General features: G+C 42.8%; 1 protein-coding gene across 1 annotated transcript in view; it reads left to right on the forward strand.

Moving 5' to 3' along the window:
• Positions 1-24,097, forward strand: part of Csmd1 (CUB and Sushi multiple domains 1) — a 1,119,426-nt gene that overhangs the window by 921,869 nt on the left and 173,460 nt on the right. The window contains exons 27-28 of the mRNA XM_050136505.1: positions 2,468-2,670; positions 21,164-21,355. Of these exons, the coding sequence (XP_049992462.1) occupies positions 2,468-2,670; positions 21,164-21,355 (395 nt within the window). The remainder of the gene's footprint in view (positions 1-2,467; positions 2,671-21,163; positions 21,356-24,097) is intronic.

The following is a 24,097-nucleotide window of genomic DNA, read 5'->3' on the forward strand; positions in this document are numbered from 1 at the left end:
AGTTATTCTTCTAAATTCCCCTGGAGGGTTTTGCAGCAGCTTCTGTTTTCAGTTTTAGCATTATGGTGTGCCTACCTGGTCTGAATTTCATTAAAGGTCACTGGAGTGACCTTGGTCCTATTTGAGTCACAGGCTAATATTTCTCTGAGTTACTGAGTGTATTCCAGTGCTGAGCATGGCAGGGATGTATACAATAAAGGTGACAAGGTGTGAATACAAGTAAAGGACACCAAGGACTTCACTCTGGATCACAACATGGGGACACTGTGCCTTAGCCTTGACTGCCCTTCTGCCGCCATTCAGAAAGCTCTCTTGGTTTTTATGTTCCTGATTGTCCATGGGAGATTGTCCTGGGTGGTGTGGTTGAAGGAGTTGCTTAGCAGGCTTACACAGTATGAACATTACAGACAGAACATTATCAACGTTGTCAGTACTATGCCTCATGTAGACTTTTAAGAGAATAATGGTTGTATTAATGACTTTGGTCTCTCTTGTCCTGTCTGGGTTGGAGTGTCTTTCTGTCAGGCAGCAAGTAAGCCCAGAACATTTCAATCTGCTTTTTATGACAGGGCTCTTGAGTGAGGGCCATTTGTCTAGGGAAACACCAAGTTCATTCCTTGGGACAGATAAAAAATCTGGGAAAACATCCTGGAAAAATGACCCAGGAAGAGGATAAGAGCATAAAAGGAAGATGCAATGACAGTTGAAGAGAAAAGGGTCACTGAGAGAGAGAGAGAGAGAGAGCTGGAGATCATGGAAATATACACACATACACATGCATGCTCACATAAATGAAAAATAAAATAAATTGAAATAAATTAACAGACTCTACTTTTCACCTTGGAGACTCATGATCCCAAGTGTAAAATTAAACTGGGAATACCACAGGTACATACAGTCTACATGGTTCCATCTTCAAGCTCCGCATTAAACACATAGAGGGGATCCAGGTACTCAGGGATCTCACACGCTAGCACAGATGGAGATGCTGAAAGTCTAAATGAGAATATCACAACACACAGTGGGGGGTATTAGGACAAGCAGGTGATTGGCTGGTAGTGTGCAGGGGATATATGAATGGACCCATAAAATTTTATTTTTAAAAAGAGTTGAAACAACCGGGCAGTGGTGGTGCACGCCTTTAATCCCAGCACTCAGGAGGCAGAGGCAGGCGGATCTCTGTGAGTTCGAGACCAGCCTGGTCTTTAAGAGCTAGTTCCAGGACAGGCTCCAAAACCACAGAGAAACCCTGTCTCGAAAAACAAAAAAAAAAAAAAAAAAAAAAAAAAAAAAGAGAGAGAGAGTTGAAACAAGTGGGATAAATTATTTACATACACTATTCTGAATGTCTAAACGTGCACTCCGCATTTTATGCTCTACCCAGGTGAGATGTGCCAATCCTTTCTACACGTAATGTGTGGGAAATGATGCGCTGAAATTCACGTAGGTCAGGTGCAGTCATTGATTCTGTGGCAAGATCCACGAGCAATAAGCAGTAAATGAAAACCTATAAAGAACTTAGAGGAAAATGGCTTTTACTGGCCTTTTAGTTAAATTCTTCTATCTGCCCATCATCCTCGTGAGCCTCCCCGGGTGTAAAGATGGTTCTGGGAAACACCTGTAAGTCTAGTAGGAGTGGATAAAATGCTATAAAGAAGAGAATTCATATTGGGCATTTCTGTCGTGGTGGTGCTGTCTCGAACAGTGTGCTGACTCTGGAGATAAAATTTGCAGAACGACTGGAGAACAGACCAAGCTACCGGGCTGTATTCCAAGTCTTTCTCCCGGGGTGTGTGCTGCCACCCAGTGGTATATTAACAATAGCATTGATAAGAAGAAGCCGATGACCCAAACTGGTTAGGGGTGTGGTGGCTCTGGCTAAAATTATAAAAAACATCCAAACAGACTAGAATCCTAAAAAGCCAGTAGATGCAGTAGAAACAAATCCCAGCACCATTATCAATGGCTTCTCAGTCAGCCCCCATTGTCAGCCACATTCAAAGATTCCGGTTTGATCACATGCTCCTTCAGTCCCAGTCCAGCTAGGCCTGGATGGAGGGGGTAAGGGCCTTGAACTTCCCACAGGGCAGGGTACCCTGCCCTCTCTTAAGACTGGAGGGGGAGGGAGGAGGGTGGGTGGAGGAGTAAGAAGGGGAATGGAAGGAGGAGAGGAAGCGGAAATTTTTGAATGGAAAAAAAAAATCCAGCAGTCTTGGAATGAGATGTTCAGTCTCTAGACGTCAGTTTAGCCTATACCACAGCTCTGCACAGCAGGACTGACGCCTTTGGACTGTGCTATGTTCTGAGATGCCCGGACCCCCATTCTTCTTTGTCAGATGTGTTAGAACACGTTTGATGGGAGTGTGAAATGGCTGGTGGTCCGTACACGCTTGTGTCTAGGGTGAAGCCCTCAGTGGAGGGCAAGTGGGATGCTCCCTGAACACAGAAGCTCTGCTCTCTCTTGCAGTCTCCACTTCATCGTGTTTGACACCGAGACTGCTCACGACATCCTCAAGGTCTGGGACGGCCCCGTGGACAGCAACATCTTGCTGAAGGAGTGGAGCGGCTCGGCCCTGCCTGAGGATATCCACAGCACCTTCAACTCCCTCACCCTGCAATTTGACAGTGACTTTTTCATCAGCAAGTCTGGCTTCTCCATCCAGTTTTCCAGTAGGTGCAAATATGGGTTTCTCCCTTCAACGCCAGGGCTTGCCAGGGCACGGGACTCTGTTCCTATGAGATTAAGCAATGTTTGCTTAGCTTAAATTGAGACTTGGAAAGGGGAAGAGATTTCTTTCCTTGCTTTTTCATGGAGGGGAGAGATTTCTAGTCTCATCTGTAGCTGAGTTCAACACCAAGGTCTCCCTATGACAAAGAACAAATGCGCACAAGAAAAGCATTGCTAACATAGTATGGATTTTGTGTGAACTTGGAGTCTCTGTACGTGAAGACCCAAGGAGAGAAAGAAAAACTCAGATGAGAGCAAAGAGTGTGACCGGATGGCAGTAGTGAGCCCTGTCAGTCCTGCTGGGTGAGAATCCTCTCTACATCACTGTGTGTGTGTGTGCCTCCCTCTGCTCCTAAGGAAGAATGGTATGGCAGGCAGTCATGTGACTAACCTTGCAGAGGATTCCTAGGTGCCTCCGCAGGAGATGTAGTGGCAGGAGGTCACAGAGCTGCTTTTCTCAAACGTCAGTGGATGTATTTTATGGTGGTAAGTCCTCGATCCATCACTGTCAGGAGTACGGTTGGCTAGGGAACTGTGTATATTACCAAGGAGGGATGCTGGAGGGGGAAGAACGGCTTAAAAGCTTTCACCTGGACCGCAACTATCTAGGCAGTAGTAGAAGGCGGATGTCAGTGACATCATTATGGGAAAATGGGGCTTGTGTCTGGGGTTCTCCTGAACCTGGCATTAACTCTGGGTTCCCTGACTTGATTTTGAGTCTGGATGGGGCCTCAGGCACTTGCTGACAAGGCTTATTTATACTGGGTTTCTACCTCTACTTTCCAAGTGTCCGCATCCTTCCTCGGGCTAAGGCTTGAAGTCAATAATACATTAGCTCCTACTGAATTACGACTGAAAGGACCCCTAACGATGTGACTGAGGACTATGTTCTTTATCAAACTGCACTGAAAATGTAATGTCCGTGCAACACCTCCACATGGAAGTTTCCAGCAGCTGCATTCATAGCTGCCCAAATTTGGATGCTGCTAAGACATCCTTTAGCAGCATTGCTGGTCTCTCCAGTGCAGGACAGCCATTGTTGGAATATCCAGGCCATATTGGGATATTGTGGAAGTTGCTCTAATCCAATCCCCCTTGAATGTGTAATCCACTCTATCAATTCTGTTCCTGGAGAGGACCCTGCTAACACAGTCAGACCGATACCTCTACTCTACCCCTTCTTGCGCCACCCCCAACCCCTGAACATCCCTGACGGTCTTCCCATTGTAAGTTTGCCCAGTGTGGCAGAGCTGCAGCTGCGCATCACAAAGCCCACTCTCACAGGGCATCTTCCTCATTGCACCCCACAGTTAAGCTTCCTACACATCTCTTCAAGGCTGGGTATCACACTTCTTGGAAGAAGTAGGAGGAGTCCACTGTGGAAGGAACTTGAGTTCACTTATCCATCACTCCCTGGCTAAACGATGGAGTTCTGACAAGCCTAGAATAAGTCATCTCCCCGTTTCTGCCTCCCCGTGTTGGGGTTGCTGGTGCTTCCACACCTAGCATCAGACTTTCTCTTGATGAGTTTCTGTAAGATCATCTTGAAGTTCACAGAAAGGAAAAATTAGGATATAAAAACATGGAATATCTGTGACGTGGGAAATTTGGTCTTCTTTCTTAGCCTGCAGTAAGAGGATTAGGACCCTCTGTCTCTATGGCTTGTGGCTTTGTTGGTTTAGAATGGCAAAGAATGTTGCCAAGTTCAAGGCTGCTTTAGTCCCTAATGACCTGAAGAGAACACTGTGATTGCCAGGACTAGACGTATCACAGCAGGGTCGGGATAATACTGGAAGGCAGGAATAGCATGGGATCACGTGGCATACAGAAGTAGTGTCCACAAGGAGAGCGGAGGTAGCCAAAGAGGGCAGGGCATAGAGAGGAGAGCTCAGACACACAAGAAAATAAAAATCAACCAACCAAAAAAAAAATCAACCAACCAGGAGCTCAAATAGGCACGGGAGACACAAGACACAGGCGAGACATACAGAGAGACAGAACTCAGTGTCAAGCAGCAGTATATACTTAAGAGCCAGGCATGGAATGAGATAGATGCTTTTACTGCAGTCTTAGAAAGTGATGTAGGACCTGTGGATAATATGGCAGGCTGGAAGCTGCCTCTTTGTGAGACTACGAAGACAGTCAAAAAGAAAACAGAAAGCAAAATCTCAATTCCAAAGAGAGACAAAGAGGGGGAACATCAGAAATCTACAGCAGGTGTAGAAACACACCTGAACTCTGCAATGCATAGGAAGAGGTAGGACATAGACACAAATTCAGCCATGTTTCTGGCAGGGGACAGAGGGAAAAGTCACTTCCAAAATCAGTTAGATTCTCCTTGCTTTGTGTCCCTGGTTGTAATCTTCAAATAAAACAGAGGAGCTATCCAGACCAACAGACACACAAGTCACAACACAGAAACACACAACGTAAATGTCATGACACAATGACTCTTTTAAAAAACCTGAACTCGTCAGTTACTGCCGTCAAGGATCTCAACACAGGGAAATGATCAGGTGCAAGTCTCCAAAAGCTTTCTGGAGAGAAGATCGATTGAATCCAGGGCCTAGAGAGGAAGGTCAGTAACAAAGGAAGAAGTCGGCAAAATGCCCAAGAATCTCAGAATGATAGATGGAGAAGTCAGAAACCTGAAAGGAAATTCAACAACAACAAAAATTGGTACTTTAAAAAAAAAAGCAAATAGAACCTTGGAAACAAAAGTCTCTTTGACTCAAGCAATAAACATTATGCAAAGCATCAAGAAGAAACAATACAGGGTTTGACTACACTTAGCACTCATAAGCATCAAATGTGTAGGGCAGATGGTGGTGGCACATACCTTTAATCCCAGCATTTGGGAGGCAGAGGCAGGTGGATCTCTGTGAGTTCAAGGCCAGTGTGGTCTACAGAGTGAGTTCCAGGATAGGTTCCAAAGCTACACAGAGAAACCCTGTCTCAAAAAACAAAACAAACAAAAAATAAAGCAAAACAAAAACAAGAATCAAATAAGTGAATGTGTTCCCAGTGTTTAACAACTCTGAGATATGATCAAGGCACCAAACTTGAGAATGCATGGTCAAGAAGGAACTGAGACAAATATTAAAGGCACAAAGAGTCTACTCAATGAAATTCCCCAAATCTGGAGAAAGAATTGTCTATCCAAACACCCCAAATAAGTATGACAAGAGAAGAACCTCTCCCCAAAAATTGTAGTCAAGATATAAAAAATACAAAGCAAAGAAACAGCAGTAAAAGCCATAAAATAAAAAAACCACTACCTCACCTATAAAGATGGAAACATCAGAATAACTTCCAATTAAAAGCATCAGCTACCTTCCAAGCCAAGAAAGCATGGGATGATGTAATTCAAACCCTGAAAGCAAATAGTTACCAACCAAGATTGCAGGACCTATCAAAGAGAGCTTTTTAATTTGATGGAGAAATAAGAGCATTTAAAAACTAGCATAAACTCCAGTAATTCATGACCATTAAACCTGCACTGTGGAAGATATGTCAGGAACATTATCCAAAGAGGAAGGAGACAGTCTCTCTCAATGGCATGATCATAAGAAAGAGAAAATTCTATGAGTAAAATGTCTGAGCAACTGAGAGCTAGGACAGAATTTCATGTCCAACCCATGACAGCAGAGCCAGTAGAAGCTAAAGGAAAAACAGGGATTTGACTCTGTTCATTGGGTCCTTCAAAGGAACAGAATAGATAGAATGAATCATAAATTCACAGGAGATTGAATTGGAGTAGCTTCCACAATGTCACAATATGACCCAGATAGTCCAACAATGGTTGTCTTAACACTGGAGAGACCAGGAATGTAGTAGTTGCTCTGTGTGCGAAGCAGCAGTTCCAGATTGCTGGGAGATTCCTGGAGGGCTTCTAGTCTTTGGTACCTTGGCCGCCCTATAAGCTTTTTCTAGTATCAGTCAAGGAATAAAGCTGCAGTGGGTTAAGGGATGTTGCTAGAAGTAGCAAAGGCTATGATTTCTGTCCAGTTTCTCTTATCTGGGCTGCTGTCCACTTTTAGTGTGGGTCTTCCCTCTTCAAATAATCTAGTAAAAAAAAAATCACTCCTAGGAGTCCTGATGCTTTTACAAGTGCTATATCTTCTTAATGAATTGCTTCTTTGTCCCTTCTGAGAGATTTGGTTTGAAGTTGAGTTTATCATATGTCAGAAATTGCTTCACTGGCTTGTTTTTGGTTTCTGTTTACTTGAGAGTCTTCTATCCTTTGACTCCCAGCCTGTGAATGTCTTTAATAATGGAATATGTTTCTTGGAAACAGTAGATGTTAGATCTTGTTATTGAGATGAAGTCTCCATCTCGCTATTAAGTTGAAGACCAAACAACAATATATAGAGTCAATCAAGCAATGAGATGGTTCTTTGAAAAAAAAAAAAAAGACTGAAAGTTTAATAAAAATAATGAGAACAAAGACAGAAAATGTCAAAGACAATTCATAATGATAACAACAACAACAACAATAATAATAAAAGCAGAGTTGAAAACAGGAATGTTACTGTAGATTCCAATGAAATTGAGAGGATCTCAGTGGCACAAATTGAAAACTTCTGTTCAAACTCTGAACAATCTAGACTAAGTGAATAGATGTCTAGACACATGGGACTTACCTAAATTAAACCCAGATGTTATAAATAACTGAAGCAGGTTAATAAAATCAGTGAGATTGAAGCAGAAATAGAGTCTTTTCACAAAGAAAAGCCCAAGAGCAGTTGGATTGCCTAGTGACCTTAAAGAGGATCTATCATCAATGCTCCTCAGACTGTTCCACAGAATAGAAAGAGAAAGGACAAACCTGACCTCTGTCAGCATAGTCCCAATAGCCACAACTGGATAAGGCCGTAACAGCAACACAAAGAAGTAACCTATTAACTAATGTACCTAATGTAAATAGCTATAAAAGTTCTCAATGAAAGTTCTGCAAATCAATTTAAGAGCATATTCAGATCAGCTATCATAACCAAACCAATTTCATTCCCAAGATGCAAGGGTGGAGACACGGGTACAAAGTGGTATGTTTCAGCAGCAGTACACACTTAAGGAAAGAAATGATCATTGCAATTGGTGCAGAAAAGGCCTTTGCTGAACTTAAGCAAACATTTCTGATCAAAGCCCCAAAGAACTGGCAACAGAAGCAGCAAAGCCCATCCTAAGTAAAGATAAGTTTGATGGCACTATACTAAACAGAAGAAACACTGAATGAGACAAGGCTGCCAACTCTCTCTGTTCCTATTCAGTATAATGCTCAGTGTCTTATTTAAATAAAAATAAAAAGCAGAAGACATATGAGTAGAAAATTAAGAAGTCAAATTATCCATAATTGTAGATAACACGATTCTATACTCGAGACTCCAAAGACGACAAAGAATTGTAACTTAGACGCTTTCACTAAAGCCAGCACGGAGAATCAATAGGCCTCCTATGTACTGCTAACCAGCACTCAGAGAAAGAAACTAGAAAAGAGTCCCACTCATCACCATAGCTTTTGAAACAACACAAAATATGATCCATGTAGCCACGGGGGTGGTAGATAGACTTCTACAAGGAGAACTTTAAGACAGCAAAGGAAGAAAGATGAAGATGAGTAGATAGATCTCTAACAATCATGAAAGGGCAGAGTAACTATTGCTGAAATTGGTACACTCAAAGTGATCTGTGTATTTATTGCACACCCCACCGAAATTCCAATGGCATTTTCCACAGAAATAGAAAAATCAATACTAAAGTTTAAATGGAAAGGCAAGAGTCACTAAGTAGCTAGGTCAGTCATTAGTAGAAAGAGCAATGCTGGAGACAGCCCAGTAGCTGATCAAATGCAGTTCAGAGCTGTGGTGATTGGACAGCATGATGCTGGCTTAGACCGATGTGCAGACAAAATTACAGAACAGCAAGGAAGACTCACACAACTGCAGTCATTCAGGTTCTGGCAATAGTGTCAAAAACATGCCCTGGGGAAAAAATAACCTAGTAAAAGGTGCTAGAAATACTGAATTTCTACATGTAGTACAATAAAAACAGACCTGTACCTCTCAGCCCACATAGAAACCAACACAAAATTCATCAATGACCTTAGCTAAATATATGAAAAATTTAGAAATTTATGATACAAGCATATGCAAGCACTGTCTGAACATGACCCCAAATAGCACAGGAATTAGTTCCACGAATTGACAAATGGAATGATATGAATTTCCAAACAGTCTGCACAGCCAAGTAAATAGTCACCAGCATGAAAAACTGACCCTTAGAACAAGAATAAATTTTTAAGCAAGTACACACCAGAGGGTTAATCTCAAGAATATATGAAGAACTATATTTTAAAAATCCAATCAAGAAATGAGATAGTGAGCTAAACAGTTCTCTGAAGAAAATATACAAACACTTAAAAATATGTTCAATATTCTTTGCTCTGAGCGGAATTCAAACTACAACTAACTTCCTTGGATTCCCATATCCCCTCGGTCAGAATGTTCAGTATTAAATGTATTCAAAGGACTTCAGTATGTGATGTGGCCACTCCATCTTCTGCAGACGGCGGAATTCAGCCTCTCTCAAACATCTGTACAAAAGCCTTTGTAATAAATGCCCATATGCAGATTTCATGCTGAAGACCCAGTCCGCGAGCAGGTTGTGAGGAAGGGTTTTTCGCCCCTTAGCAGAGTTCCTGTTGTGTTTCCCTGGCTTTGACTGCCGTGGAACATATTCTCTTCTTCACGTGGGATGCGTGCCTCTGTCGGACTTTCCCTTGATGTGGCTTCTTACACACTTGTTTTACTCATCAGTGTTTAGTATGTTGAGGCTAGTTGAAAACCTGCAGACTGTTTTCATTTTATAAAGTTTCTCAATCTTAAATGAGCACAAGTTATCCTACCATTAGTAGACTGTTAACAATTTATTATTAATGACCATTTCACCTGCCTTAAATAACGCTAAGGGAGGGCTCCGTTGGTAGAGCGCTTGGCTAAGTCTTTCGTGGAGTCATGCATTCAAGCCTTCACGCAGTATAAACGGGCCATGGTGGTTAACGCCTGTGCCTGTGATTGTCACACTTGTGGGGGAAGCAGGAGGATGAGGAAGTTCAGGGCCATCCTCAGTTACCTAGTGAGCCAGAGGGCTGCCTGAGTTACAGGAGACCCTGTCTCAAAATAAAATAGAATTGGATGGGATGAGAAAGCATGGAATAAAAAAAGTAAAATAAAATAAATAAAATGAAGCATGACTAATAAAAGCCCAGAGAAGATATTGGGGTTCAATCTGAAGACCAGAAAAGTAAAGCAGCCAGCCACTGGCTTTTACCTCAACCTCAGTCCAAAAATGGTGCTTCTGCCTCCAGGAATCTTGGAATGAGACTGAGTCTGTGAGCTGTATTCTCCCGTTTTATAATCCTCTCTAGTTCTGGGATTAAAGGTGTGCACCACTGGGATTAAAGGCATGTACCATCTGGTTTCTATGGCAAACTAGCATGGCTCCTGGGGTTAAAGGTGTGTGTTACCACAGCCTCGTCTGTAAGACCAGTGGGGCTGTTTTACACTCTGATCTTCAGGCAAGCTTTATTTATTAAAATACAAATGAAATGCTACTACAATAAAATACAAATACTGAGTGAGGAACATTGTCCCCATTGTCTTTGATTCAAGGGCCCAAAGGAAACAGAGGTTGTCACATAGTCGCCTATGTGTTTCCCATCTCTTTGTGTGGGACAAAATTCCTCCCCAGGCAGATGAACCATGGGTTCTAGGAAGATATCACATCAGATGCCCATTGTCCTGCCTGCTTAGCATAGCGTGTAAAATGGGGACACTGAGTACTGCAATTATGTCCACTATAATCAGCCAAACACTTTCCATTACTGGGTAATTACCATTTAATCATGCATGAAACACAAGAAAATGGAGTTCATTGCCCAAAACTGACCTTCGCTTGTGGGTTAAGTCCACTCGGGCTATTTCTCCAATGCCTCACTAGCATTTTGTACATTCCACCAGCTTTTATACTCTGGGGACAATGATGGGAGAAGCTTTGCAAGATCTGACTCTGCTGGATCAATTTCTTCCTCGCTAGCAATGGTGGCTAAGGGCTACCCGACTGGTCTCTCCAATTTACTTTATTGAAAGATAATTTAATAGTCGTGTTTTCATTTAAAAGTAATTGGTTGTTTACAACAGGAGGAGCCTTTGGCCCTGCTAATTGCTGAATGGGTTGGGACTGTTTTATACGGGAGAAGCCATTAGAAACTGGAGGCTCGTGAGGTGAAATTCCAGGCAAAAGCAGCCTGAGAGTCTCTGCCACCACTGAGCCTGTCTGCTTCCTCAGAACCTTCTAGAGTCTTGTGGAAAGCAGACCAGACAATAGTGCATCACTGCTTGTAGACAAGTCAAGGTTGAGACTTGGTTAGGAGACTTGCATCATGCTTTTCTAAGATACTCATTTTATTTTATGAGTGTATGTGTGTGCAGCATGTGTGTGCACAGGGCCTGTGCAGGTCAGAAGAGGGTATCATATCCCCTGGAACTGAAGTTACAGGGGTTTTGAGCCACTCTGGTTGCTCAACACCAAACCTCGATCCTCTAAAAGAGCAGCAAGCAGTCTTAGCCTCTGAGCCTTCTGCCCAGTGTCACCTTTGATGGGCCTGGTGTCATGGCTCCTGAAATATACCTGCCTAACAATGTGCATTGAAGGATGGAGAAAAGGATGCTGAAATCCTTGGTCCTAATCCTGTGGGGTGCTGAAGTCTGTCTTAGCTATGTTCTTTTTTAATTAGCAATGGCTATGGCAAGTGAGAGGTGAGAAATGATTCAGTCCACAGTCCTCCTACTCTTGGTTCCACCTCTATTACCCAGTGGTTCCTGCTCTTAGCACAAAGTACCTGCAAGGCTTTCCCAGTATATCCCTGTCCACCAGGCTCCTTTGGAACTGTGATGCTGAGGGCGAGCCTTCTTCCCTTTTGGGACACACTACTCCACTTGTGTTGTTGTCCACAGATATCCATGCCTCACCCCCTTGTGGTTGAATGTCAGCCCAACGTGGCGCAGTCACTGACACATGACAGCCCAATGTGGCACGGTCTCCAACACTCCCTCTCATTTTGGTCCTTCACAGGGTCCCGCCCTGGATATGTGCATATCACCTCAGCGGAGGAGTTGCCACCTGCTCTTCTCTTTGTTAACATTGTCATCAAGTCATTGATGACACCAAGCTTAGACAAAGAGACACAAGACATATAGCTACAGTCATGTCTGCTTTGTCAACCTCTAAGATTCCAATTACATGACTTCCCCTGGGCATCTGCAGATATCTCAAATAAAACATGACTCTCCCTGGAGACTGCCCATGACTTAGTCTAAATTTCCAACAAGGCTAGGAAGCTGGTCTCTGTTGTAAAGCTACCTTATACCAGTCTCCACCAAAAAGAGCATCAGCTCATGGCTCTGAGGCTGATCATTTTGAGTTTAGTTTCAGGAAAGCTTTGTTTATTTTTTTTTCTCAGAGAACAAATCAAATCAAGCTACTTCTGCTTAGTGCAGCATTCACCTTGCCAGTTATGGTAAAAGCAAGCCTGCCTCTGTCTGGAAGAAATTCTGAGTCTGCTTTGTGGCATCACAGTGGTGGGCCCGGTTCTCTCTCCTTGTTCTGTTCTCACACCCATTCCATGCCCTGTTTCCTGACTTTTGAGTTTGCACTGTACCCTCTAGGGAACTTGTTGTTCTTCTATCACCTCCTGCTAGGGTGCTCACTTCTCAGCTGGAGATAACGACCGCTCCTTTGAGAAAATGTAAAGGAAATGGGAGGCTGCTCCTGCAAATCTCACCCTCGCCCTTCACACATTAGTGGTGGTCATTCCTGTAGCTGTGGTTGATCCATCATCCTCCTTCTGCTCAGAGAGTATTGACCTGGCACCTAGACCCCTGTGTTTACTGCCTGCCTCCAGCCAGAGACCTGATGACATTTGGTCTTTGCTTTTTGACCCAGTGCGTGTTCTTGGACTAACTTCTGCTAATTTCGTACTTTTCAGCTATTGGTTCTGGTGACATTGTAAATCTTCTAAGTGGGTGTTTCATGTCTACTCTAATAGCCACAGCTCTTGGGGAACCCTGATTGCCCAAGAACCCCCTCACTGAGATGCACATGGAAGTGCTTCTTACGGAGGCTTGAAGACATTTTTTTCCTGGAACAATACACAGTCTCATTCAGCTAGTTAAAAATCACTGGGGATAGAGGCCTGAGTGATGCATTTGGCAACATAGGGCATTATTAAAGAGTCCATGAAACATTTACATATTCTCAATTCCATCACTGCTTGCAAAGAAAACATATGTGCATGTATAAGGCATATTCATGTACAGAACAATTGAGTAGCATGTACAGTATACATAGAACTATAAACAGAATAAAACTCGCTTACATTTACTATGAACCATGAAAGAACAGATGTAGATGCACACGCCTCATAGTTATATAATTTCCAGACTGGCAAACCGAGCCCACTCTTTGTGGCTGGGCATGGCTCCATCCGCCGCAGTTCTGTAACCTCAAGTATGTATACCAGATTCCATTAGCATCTGTCTCCCAGTTAATTAGGCTAAATTAGGAGTTAACACTCTTTTTACTGCTGTGCAGTTTTAGTGAGCCTGCCCACAAAGGTGAGGATACAAAGGCACTTTGATGTGTTTCCTCCCAACACCGGATAGTGATTATTTATTCTCAGTTCCAGAGACACACTGACTCCAGGGGAGCATTACATGATAAACGATTCAGTCTGCGGTTCTCAAATTAGATTTTCCCCTCTCTTTGGCCTCCTGCTTCACAACACTCAATTCAAACAGACAACAGAGCGATTCTCCTGACGCCCGCTTGGCAGAACAGCCACAGTCCTACAGCTCAGACTGAGAAGCAGGAGGCACAGTAAATGCCGGCATGCCATGTTGCGGTGCCAGGGTGACTGGGTGGGCAGGAACTTTGCATGCTGCTCATAACTAAGGCAGTGGACCTCCCGACATCGTGAGCCAAGCCCCTGTTGCCGGTGACACACAGGCAGGTTACAGGATGCCCAATGAAAGCCTTTAATGATTTCCCCACCTCTGGTCCGCCTCTGTCAATGAAAGCACTCCTAGCAGCAACTAGAATGCCGAGAATCAATTTAGCTATAGTCAGAGATGTGAATAAGTGTTTTCAAGAAGGGTCTTTGCAGGCGAGAGCTAGCATCTCCAATTGTTTTGACTTTATTTCTTATAAGGAAAGAAATCAAAATAACTGAACAAAGAACCTTATAGCTCATGAATATGGAAATGTGTAATTTGGGGCCATTTAAAAATTTTAATATTAGTATTCCTATTAGATATATAGCATTTTGAAATAAGCTGAAACGCCACACTGTCTTTAAACACCGAAGAACAATGGTATCAGGCTTTCTAAAGTTCTTTAGTTTTGATGTGGTGAAATGAACTACTAATTAATATGTTTGTCTCTGCATATCCATAGCTGCCTTTTATGAGAAGTTCACTTGAGTTCATCATGAGGAGGGAACTGTGGGCAAAGCACAATCATTTATGCCTATGAACATGTCATGGAGAAACCCACTTGAAGAAGAAATCGACTGTTAATCTCTTGTGCCCAGTGTTTGACACGATCTAATTTGAACAGCCATATAGTATCCTCTGTAGAAGCCATCACTGTATTAATTTATAAGAATAGAAAGATAATGGCTTATACATGTTGCTCCCTAGATGAGATATTGGCTTTCCAGGGCTTATTTTAAATCTCAGGTCTGAAATAAATAAAGAGCTAAAGTTACAATGTATAAGTGATGGCATTAGAATGTAACAGTGGAGCATTATTAAGCAAGAGGGAACTTGCAAGGATAGTTACTTACAAAAAGTGACAGAGGTGACTGCCGAATGCCAAAGTAAAAACAACTCTGTGTTGGAGTGGGGGGTTGGGGTACAGCCTACCTTAATGGTTATATCAGCAAGCTTCTGGAATTGTCTACTCCCACTTCATTATCTTGAAACATTCTCATGGGATTCCTACTGGGTTCTGCTTTTAATGAAATTCGTATGACCATACCATGAAATTGAAGTGGTTAATTTATTCCTTGGATGTTTTTTTCAGATGTAAATCTTGATATACACATCTGTATGGTGGGAATACTGCAAGGTGCATTTTCAAAGCCAGGAAACACGTATCAACAGACAAGATCGTAAAAGCAAATTTACAGGGCTGGAGCAATGGCTCAGCAGTCAAGGAAGGACCTTGGCTGCTCTTACAGGGGACCAGAGTTTGGTTCCCAGCACCCATGTCAGGAGGCAGACAACATTCTGTAGCTCCAGTTCTAGAAGACCCCATACCCTCTTCTGGCCTGCTTTGACACCCACCTACTCCCATATACATATACACTCCCATACACACACACACACACACATGTACACACACACACGTACACAAAACCACCAACCCCACACATGTATACATACCCATACCCACACACCTTCTCACACACTTAGATACATAAAAATAAATCTTAGGAAAAAATAAAGACGAAGAGAATTTACTGTATCAACCCAAAGATCTGGTGAGGATATGTCCTAAGCATGTCTGGCACTATTTGTACCAGTGTCCCTGTTCCTGTCCACACCTGCTTCTGCTTCTTAACACTTGTCTCTTCTCACAAGCTAAACCCTTCCGTGTCCTAAGATGTTGTATACATCTGTTTGGGGAATCCTTCTCCTTTCTCTTATACATGTTGTCTTTCTTCCGGCTTACAGCACCAGCCTCCTGGGCAAATGGAATTGTGTTAACTGGAATGAGCTTTTGTGTGGTTCAGTGTTCGTTAAATGCTTATTATCCAAAGGAAGCAGGCACCGTGACCTGCAGTGGGTGTTGCTGTCAGCAGGGTTTGTACCTCTGTAAATTTGTCTGCAGTTAACGGGAATTATACAGCATGCAATCACCAGTGCTTCCGCCACAAAAGAGCATTCAGAAATGTGTGACAAGTTCTGGCAACTTTGAATTTTGAAATTAAATTTGTATGTGCACATGAGTTCCTGTAATGAAAGTAATATTAGATGAGGCAAAGCATGTAGTCACTCTGCACAGTCAGCCAGTCCCACTGAGCAGATACACACACACACACACACACACACACACACACACAGAGAGAGAGAGACAGAGACAGAGACAGAGAGACAGGAAAGCTGTGTACTGACTGCACAGCCATGCAAGTCCCATCATGTTGCTTTCTAAATATGTTTTATTTTGAGGTAGTTTGAGACTCAATGGTGGTTTTATGAATATTCCCTTTTTGTCGGGATCCACACAGTATTGTTTGCAGAGTTCTCCAAACATTAACACCAAGGTCATGAACAGATAGATCATCTTTGTCTTAATTAGGGTCCTCCAGTTAGGCATGTCAATCCGTTCCCAATACCCATTGGCTCCCATCTCCTAACCCCAGTCAACCAGCAGTCAGCTCTTTCATCATTTCAATTACTTCAGCGTGTTGGAGAAGGATCAGGTATTGTCCAGCTCCGGGGCCGGCTTTATTCCCTGCATAACTCTGCAGAATTGAGCATGGTGTCTTAGTAGACAGCAGCTGGTCGCTTTGTGTTGTGATACTCCATGCAACAGTTTGCTTCTTCATGCTTTAATCACACATAGTAAAGAACATACGGGTTAGTTTCTATTCTGGAATCTCCTGTGACGTTGGCCATCTCTCTGAAGCTTCCAGAATTGCAGACTCCTCTCTGAACAGTTGGTACCTAGGACCCCTTACCTCTGCCCTCATTCCTTTTCTCAGGAGCCATCACTTTCATTGCGCATGGACTATTGCCCTAAGATCAGATTCTAATAAACCAAGTGGTGTTATTTTGATTTTGGGCTAGAGTGTGGAACTTAATGGAAGGCAGGCTAAAGCCATTCTCAACTCCTCATTTCCTGTGTGTGGTGGTCTCTCAGGACACTCTGTGGGACTCCTTAAATCAAATATAGAAAGGGACTCTCCTCTCCAGTCCACGCAGGCCTAGTCTTAGCCTGTCTTTCTCCTGTCTGCTGTAGTCACCCTCAAAGTTCCCCAGCTCTTCCCCACATCACAGTCCCTCCAGGGTGCATCAGGGAGCTGAGGGCTTGTAGGATAGCTACTCAGAAACAAGTGCCAAGATGGCCGGGAGTTGTTGCGGGAGGTCCTTCCGCCCCTCTAACCAATAGCTGCTGTGATACCAGCCCATTGGGGCGTGGTCTCTCTCCCTTTAAAAAAGCGGCTATTTCCTCTGCTCGCTCTCTTCACTTCCTGCTCCGCTGGAGACTAGACTCCCTTCCTGGTTGTGCAGATGGCTGTTGTCTGGGATGGTGATCTGTAAGTTTTTTCCCCTTTAAATAAATAACACCTTATTAATCATAACTCCAAACTGGTGTGGCCTTGTTCGTGACTTACGCCTTCAGGGAGTAGGAAGCAAGATGGCACCACACTGCTGATTGTTTCTTTTTTTTTTTTTTTAAAGATTTATTATTTATTTATTATGTATACAACATTCTGCCTCCATGTATGCCCGCACGCCCAAAGAGGGCGCCAGATCTCATTACAGATGGTTGTGAGCCACCATGTGGTTGCTGGGAATTGAACTCAGGACCTCTGGAAGAGCAGGCAGTGCTCTTAACCACTGAGCCATCGCTCCATCCCCTGCTGATTGTTTCTTGTGGTCGTGAGTGAACAGGATGAGAATGGATGGATGAGGTAAGAACAGATGAACAAATGGATGAGAAAGATTGGACAGAGAGGAATAAAACTTTTCCCAAGGCATGGGTTCAATCTCAGAGGCTGTGTTTTCTTATTCACACATGTGGTAGATTGTTCTGGAAGCAGCATTGAAACCCTGGAAACGGAAAATAGATATTTAGTCTCCCAGTGGCTAAGATGTGTAATATTTGGATACAGACTTTATATGTGCTACTTGCTTGCCCAATCACAATCTGTGACCCACAGCATGCCTTGTATATTATAATAGTAACCTATAATATAATGTAATTTTGGTTATAATCTTTGTCTGGTTTGTAATTTTTACTATATTTTAACTTTAAGTAACTTTAATTTATCTGATCATCTCAGCAATAATATTTTTGATTTAGTCCCAATGATGTTCTAGTAATGAATGTTAGTTAACTTTTGGGGGTAAGATGAAATCAGAAAACTGATCCAGAAATCATTTAGAGTAAGAGAATTAGGATAAACAGCATGTTTCCCTCTTCCAGATGCCAAAGCAAATGGTTACTTCTGTATTTAGATTTTTAAAAAATTCTTATTTAAAATATATGACATTTTCCCTTTCTTTCCCTCTTTCAAATCCCTCCCATGTCCTGTCCCTGTAACCCAGTGATTCTCAACCTTGCTAATTCTGCAAGCCTTTAATACAGCTCCTTATGTTGTGCTGACCCCAACCATAGAATTATTTTTGTTTCTACTTCATCACTGTAATTTTGTTAGTACTATGAATTATAATTTTTCTGATGATCTTAGGTGACCGCTGTTTTTCTGAAGGCCTTAGGTGACCCTGTGAAAGGGTCGTTCAGCACCCAAAGGGGTCGCCAACCCCAGGTTGAGAACCACTGCTCTTATCACCCTCATGTCACCCCACTATTTCTCAAACTGATTACGGTGGAGAACTCTCAGCTCCCTCCCTAGCACCACATCTGCATGCCGCCATACTTCTCACCATGATGATAATGGACTAGACCTCTGAAACTGTAAGCCAGCCCTAACAGAATGTTTTATTTTTTAACAGTTGCCATGGTCATGGTGTCTTCTCACAGCAATAAAACCCTAACCAAGAGACGAAGCATCATGCTCACATATGAAGCTCAGGAGTATAACAACGAGAAACGAGAGAGAAAAGGTTCCAGTGGAGTTGGTGTGAACCTGTGTGCGGGATTTCCACCAGCATACAGCATTGAGCCTTCTGGGCACTTAGTACTGGAAGGCAGAAATTCATGGTGATCAACCAGGAAAGCAAGGAACTGTAGAAAGGCATTCAGGAAAGTCATTACCGGAGTGTAGGCGAGGGCTGGGGACGGTGGTCCCAGCTGCACAGTGATCCCGTTGGTATGTGTGTAACGGCAGGAGCAGTTTCGCTACGCTGCTTTTGGCATGCTGGAGATACACAGGAGTCTGTGATTCAATATGCAATGAAACCCTGTGAGCGAATGGTAGTGAGGGGGTAAGAGAGCTCGCTTCTTCCCTCCCCTGACTCTAAGAAGAAGCAGGACCAGCAAGGGGGCCAGTTCTCCTATGGCCTCTTCCCCCGCCTTATCTAATAACTTGGTTATTAGCCTTGTTCCCACGGAGTAGTTAGTGAAAATCAGTGTGTGAGATCATTACGCTCTAATTGCATCCCACTGAGCAGGCCTGGCATCTGACACAGCCCCGACTCATCGTGCGGTCCTTGATGTTGGCACTAGCGCTCCGCAGCCCCCTGTGTCTCAGGGCTCTGGTCTGTGTCTCCTCAGTGACACTCAATCTTCTGTCTCCTGTTCACCCGTGCTCCTCCATCAGCTTAGAAACCATTCAGCCATACAGTTGTTAGTGTTGCTGTTTGGTTGTTTTGTTTTTATTTTTATATATTTGAGACAGGATCTCTTGTATCTCGGGGTAACCTCATGACCTCAAACTCATCATGTAACCATGGACAACCATGGACTTTTTTGGTCCTCTACTCTTTACCTTCAGAATGCTGGGATTGCAGGCATATGCTGTCGTTTTGGATTTATGAGGTGTTGAGGATGGAACACACGGCTTTATGCATGCTAGGCAATACTCTACCAACTCAGTTACACTCCCCAGCTCCACTCCCCTTTTAAGTTGTATTTTCTATTTTTTTGTTGAAGTGAATTGATTTAACTAGCCACAAATAAATAATAGATATCACACTCATGTATTACTGAATATAACACACTATATATAGATATACGTATATACAAAAAAGTATTACAGAATTCATTCGTCAGACGCAAAGGTTGCCCATCAACTCCACAACCTTGGCATTGCAGGATGGGAAGGGCAGGTGTGCATCCCTTTTCCTTATTCCCCCTGTGTCCTGAACGGAGATGTCACCTCATCCCAGCTCCTCATATCAATAGTAACTTTCTGTTGTTGTAGGTAGAAGCAAGAAAAGGAAGGGCTCAAGAAGAGGAGAAACTTTAAGCGTTGGGTCTTTGTGTGTATCATCTAATTGTAAGAGCACATGGTTGCTAAAGTAGGACCTGTCAAGTTCCATGGGGTGATAGAGTACAGACACCTGTGTGAGTTTGGGGTGATAGAGTACAGACCCCTGCGTGCGTTCTGGGTTCCTAGGCATCTTTCCTGCCTGGGTGGGTAGGAATGCAGCTGCCCATGTGTCATGATTGCAGGAGTGTGCTTCAGTGACTTCTAGCTTGCAGGAACATGCCACCCTGCCTGGTGTCTCCGCAACCACTAGGCCTGTGCAGCACAACCTGCAAACAACCTGTTGAAATCCTTTTACGTCGTCATTTCCCTCTCCTCCCTTTCTTCCTCCTCCTTCTCCTATATGAGTTATATATGAGTATAACCTGCTCATTCTGTTTAATGTTGTTTATATGAATGTTTTCAGGGCTGACCATTTAGTAATGGATAACTAAGTTTTTGATAACTAAGTTCAGGCCTTCCACTGAACACTACCGTTTTGCCTAGACTGGGTGGCCAGTAAGCATTCTCCTGTCTCTACCTCCCCAGCACCAGTGTGCATCTGAGTGCCACTACCTACTTTGGTTTTGACATCAGAAGTAAGTATTCATGCTTGGACAGCCAGCACTGTGACCACTGAACCATCTGCCCATCCTCCTTTTCTTTTCGCTTTCATGATTCAGGTTTTACAAAAAATAAAAATAGGAAAGTATCGTTGATCATCTTTCCTGGACAGTAGCCTGTGGACCCATAGTGCCTCTGATAAGATTGACATCTGGCCCACTCTGCAGTCACTGGGAGGGGTCACATCAGGGCAACCTTCCAATTGAGTTTTTCCCCAGGTTGAGATTATAGGTCTTCCATTAAATTATTTAACTTGTGATATGTGACATTATTAATTATTGTTAAATGGCAGATTAGAAGGGAATGTGTGGATAATGTATACTAAGTATAATATGGTAAAGGTGATATTGAGAATTTCATAAGTGGCTAAATTTCAATAAGATTTTGCTAGGATTTATTCAACGTGAGCTTGGAAAAAAAAAGTGCATGCCCTTGAGTCCTCCCCCAACAAGACCCCTTTTCTTATGCTCCAGGAAAACATTTGGGGCACTATACCAATGCTGAGCATCTCGCCCTAGAGACAGCAACCACCCTAGCATGTGTGGACACCTGGTTCTCCATCACCTGACCAGCTGTTGTTTGTTCTTATACAGCATCCATCGCGTCCACCTGCAATGACCCTGGAATGCCCCAGAATGGTACCCGCTATGGTGACAGCCGGGAACCTGGAGATACCATCACCTTCCAGTGTGACCCTGGATACCAGCTCCAAGGACAAGCCAAAATCACCTGTGTGCAGCTAAACAGCCGCTTCTTCTGGCAGCCAGACCCCCCTTCGTGCATAGGTACTGGGCCCGGGGAAATGGAACTGACAGGCTTGGAAATGAATGTAGCCTACCTTTTGGATCGGCCTGCTAATGATTGTTTCTTCAGGAGGACGTTTCAGGAGCTTCTTAAATGGCCTCAGGCTCTCTGAGACAATGCTGAAATTTTATTGCAATCCTTTATTTTATTAGATGAACTAAAGGGTGTGATTTCCTTAATGTACAGTAATTGACATTTATCTAACATTTCTTGTCCTTAAGAGTTCTTATGTAAATATATATCAACCAAGCCTGTGCGACTTAAAATATTACGTGGCTCAAAATTTATAAGCCCACCACTGCTGGCCTCATTTTTTTAATATAAAGCACACATTCAAGCAAAACCTACTACTGCAAAGCTCCTTCTCTTTTCAGAAGTATGTTTTTCTATAATATCCTGAAAAGTAGAAATTATATTGCCTTTGGGGAAAATGAAAATAGAGAATAAAATTGTGTGCAACACTAATTAAAACTCTCTGTCCAACTTATTAATGTAGTAATAAATGGCTTTGGCAGCTATGGTCTTAATAAACATCTAAGGTCTTATTAGATGTCTAAGATGATCTTTCACAAATATGATCTTAGGGAAATAGATTCTCATATTAAAATAGGAATTATATGTAAATTGCCCTTCATTCTGTTAAATATTTTAACATAAAATATCTATTTAAAGCATTCAGTCATAGTTCCAAAATGATATTTAACTAAACTTTATATTTTTAATGAACTATTTAGCTTACTTGGTACTTCTAGATCTTCTGCTTGAAGGTGTAAAAATTAAATTGATCTGTGACAAAAGGCTGTGTCAGGGAAGCGAGGGACGCTCTCCTGGCCTTGAAGACAGGTGAGATTGGAGAGTTCCGTTCATCAGCACCTGGCTTAGAGGAACACCGTCCCTGTCTCGTAGGCATCTCTGTGCCTTCATCTTCCTTGCCTTTAAGCATGGTCGGTCTTTCATTGCCTGCCCTGTTAATAGCTGACTCCTGACACTTGGAATATTTTTCAAAATAGAATATATGCATCTATCGTTGTAAACTTCTTTCTTTTTATTTTGTGAAGGTTCCTGAAAGTGGGGCTTCTCCTTCTGCCTCTTATCAGCGGTTGTGGACGTGTGTATCTATGTTGTATGTACATGTCCTTTATGTGAGTTGTATGTGTATTTTGTGTGCACCTGTGTGTGTTGGATACATATTCTGTGCCTGATTTTTATGTGTCCATGTGTTTTTTATATTTGTTATGCATTGTTATGTATACATATGTACTGTACATGTTTGCCTATGTTGTCTGAATGATTTAATTTTCTTCCATTTTATACCTTTAATCTCACAAAGGGAAGCATTAAAAAGGAATTCTAAGTTAATCTCCTAAAGACAATTTATCCTTTCTGTGTTCAAGGGGTAATTGTAAAATTTGACTACTCCTTGATTCTCCGTACCTTTGACAAAGCCATCTCTCAGTTACCTAAGCAAGAGCTCAAAAACCCACAGCTCAGCACAAAGCCCTTGTTGTCCTTCTGGGTCTGAGCAGCCCTTCCAAGGGCAAGTGGAAATCCTTTGCGACAACTGAATAGTCAGGCGTTTGAGGGACTGGGCCAGGTTACCCGGATAGATGTTCTGTGACAGAAAGACAGATGTCATTGCACTGTGAATTTCACTTGTCAGAAGTGAGGGTTGTGTCCCCTGCAGCGTATTTCCGGAGATGCCTCAGCTGACTGTGAACAAGCTCCCATCTAAATCCTTTACTCAGCAGGCAACATTTTTTAAAACTTTTTTTCTCATTTGGAGATAATACACGTTCATTGCGAGTGCTTTATAAGCTATAACAAAGCAAGAAGTGAAAAGAGATGTCTTTTTAACTGGAAGCATTTGCTATTAACATAAACATACATCAATAAAATTCATAAGCATATGTATAGATGCTGCTTTAAAGTGACTATAAACATGTCCTGGTGAACACTAACGTAGCCGTACAAGGTGTTTTGGGTGCTCTTTTGTTTTTCTTAGTGATGTGGGGTATCTGAGCACAGCTCACTCTTCTGATCAGGGACACTGTCTGTTCTTTCATCAGTGCCGTCTAATAGTGCTGCACCCATCTTTTCTGTACAAAGGCACAATGAAGTTCGTTTTATGAGTCATCCATAATAGAGCAGCCTCTGTAAAGCGTCTGTGATTGGAGAGCACTGGTGTCTTTCTTCAGACGTATCTCTCTAAGACACAAGACCCCCCAAAAGTATCTTTACAGCAACTTTGCTTGTCATTAGCCATGTTTGCTTACTTGCCCTAATCAGAAAATTGCAATTTAGGAGGGTTCTTAACCTTAGTGTGTGGACAGAAAGTGATACATTATTCTTGTTTTAATTCACATTCTACATTAGACATGGGTCTGAACCTTATCTTTCCACTTGATTGCTGGTTGGGTGATTTGTTTTTTGTTTGTTTGTTGCGGGTAGGTGGTTTTGTGTTGTTTTTTGCAGACTGGCCAGCTACCATTCTATTCATTTCCCCCACCATCAGTGTGCTCTGCCCCCTTTGTGTGTACCAGCTCCTTTTTGCTTCACGCTCCCCTGACATGCCACCAGCTCCCCATGACACATCTAACATGCATTTTCCAGGCTTTGCTGATAATTTCCTCAACATCTGCATTATTATCTCTCTTCTTTTTCTTTCTGAAAGCCCCTTGAAAAATGTAATGTCTCTTTTGGACTTTTATAGTTTAGCTGTGGTG

This window comes from Alexandromys fortis, unplaced genomic scaffold, assembly GCF_014885135.2.
Source record: "Alexandromys fortis isolate MF-2015 unplaced genomic scaffold, M_Fortis_MF-2015_v1.1 scaffold_3, whole genome shotgun sequence".
NCBI lineage: Eukaryota > Metazoa > Chordata > Mammalia > Rodentia > Cricetidae > Alexandromys > Alexandromys fortis.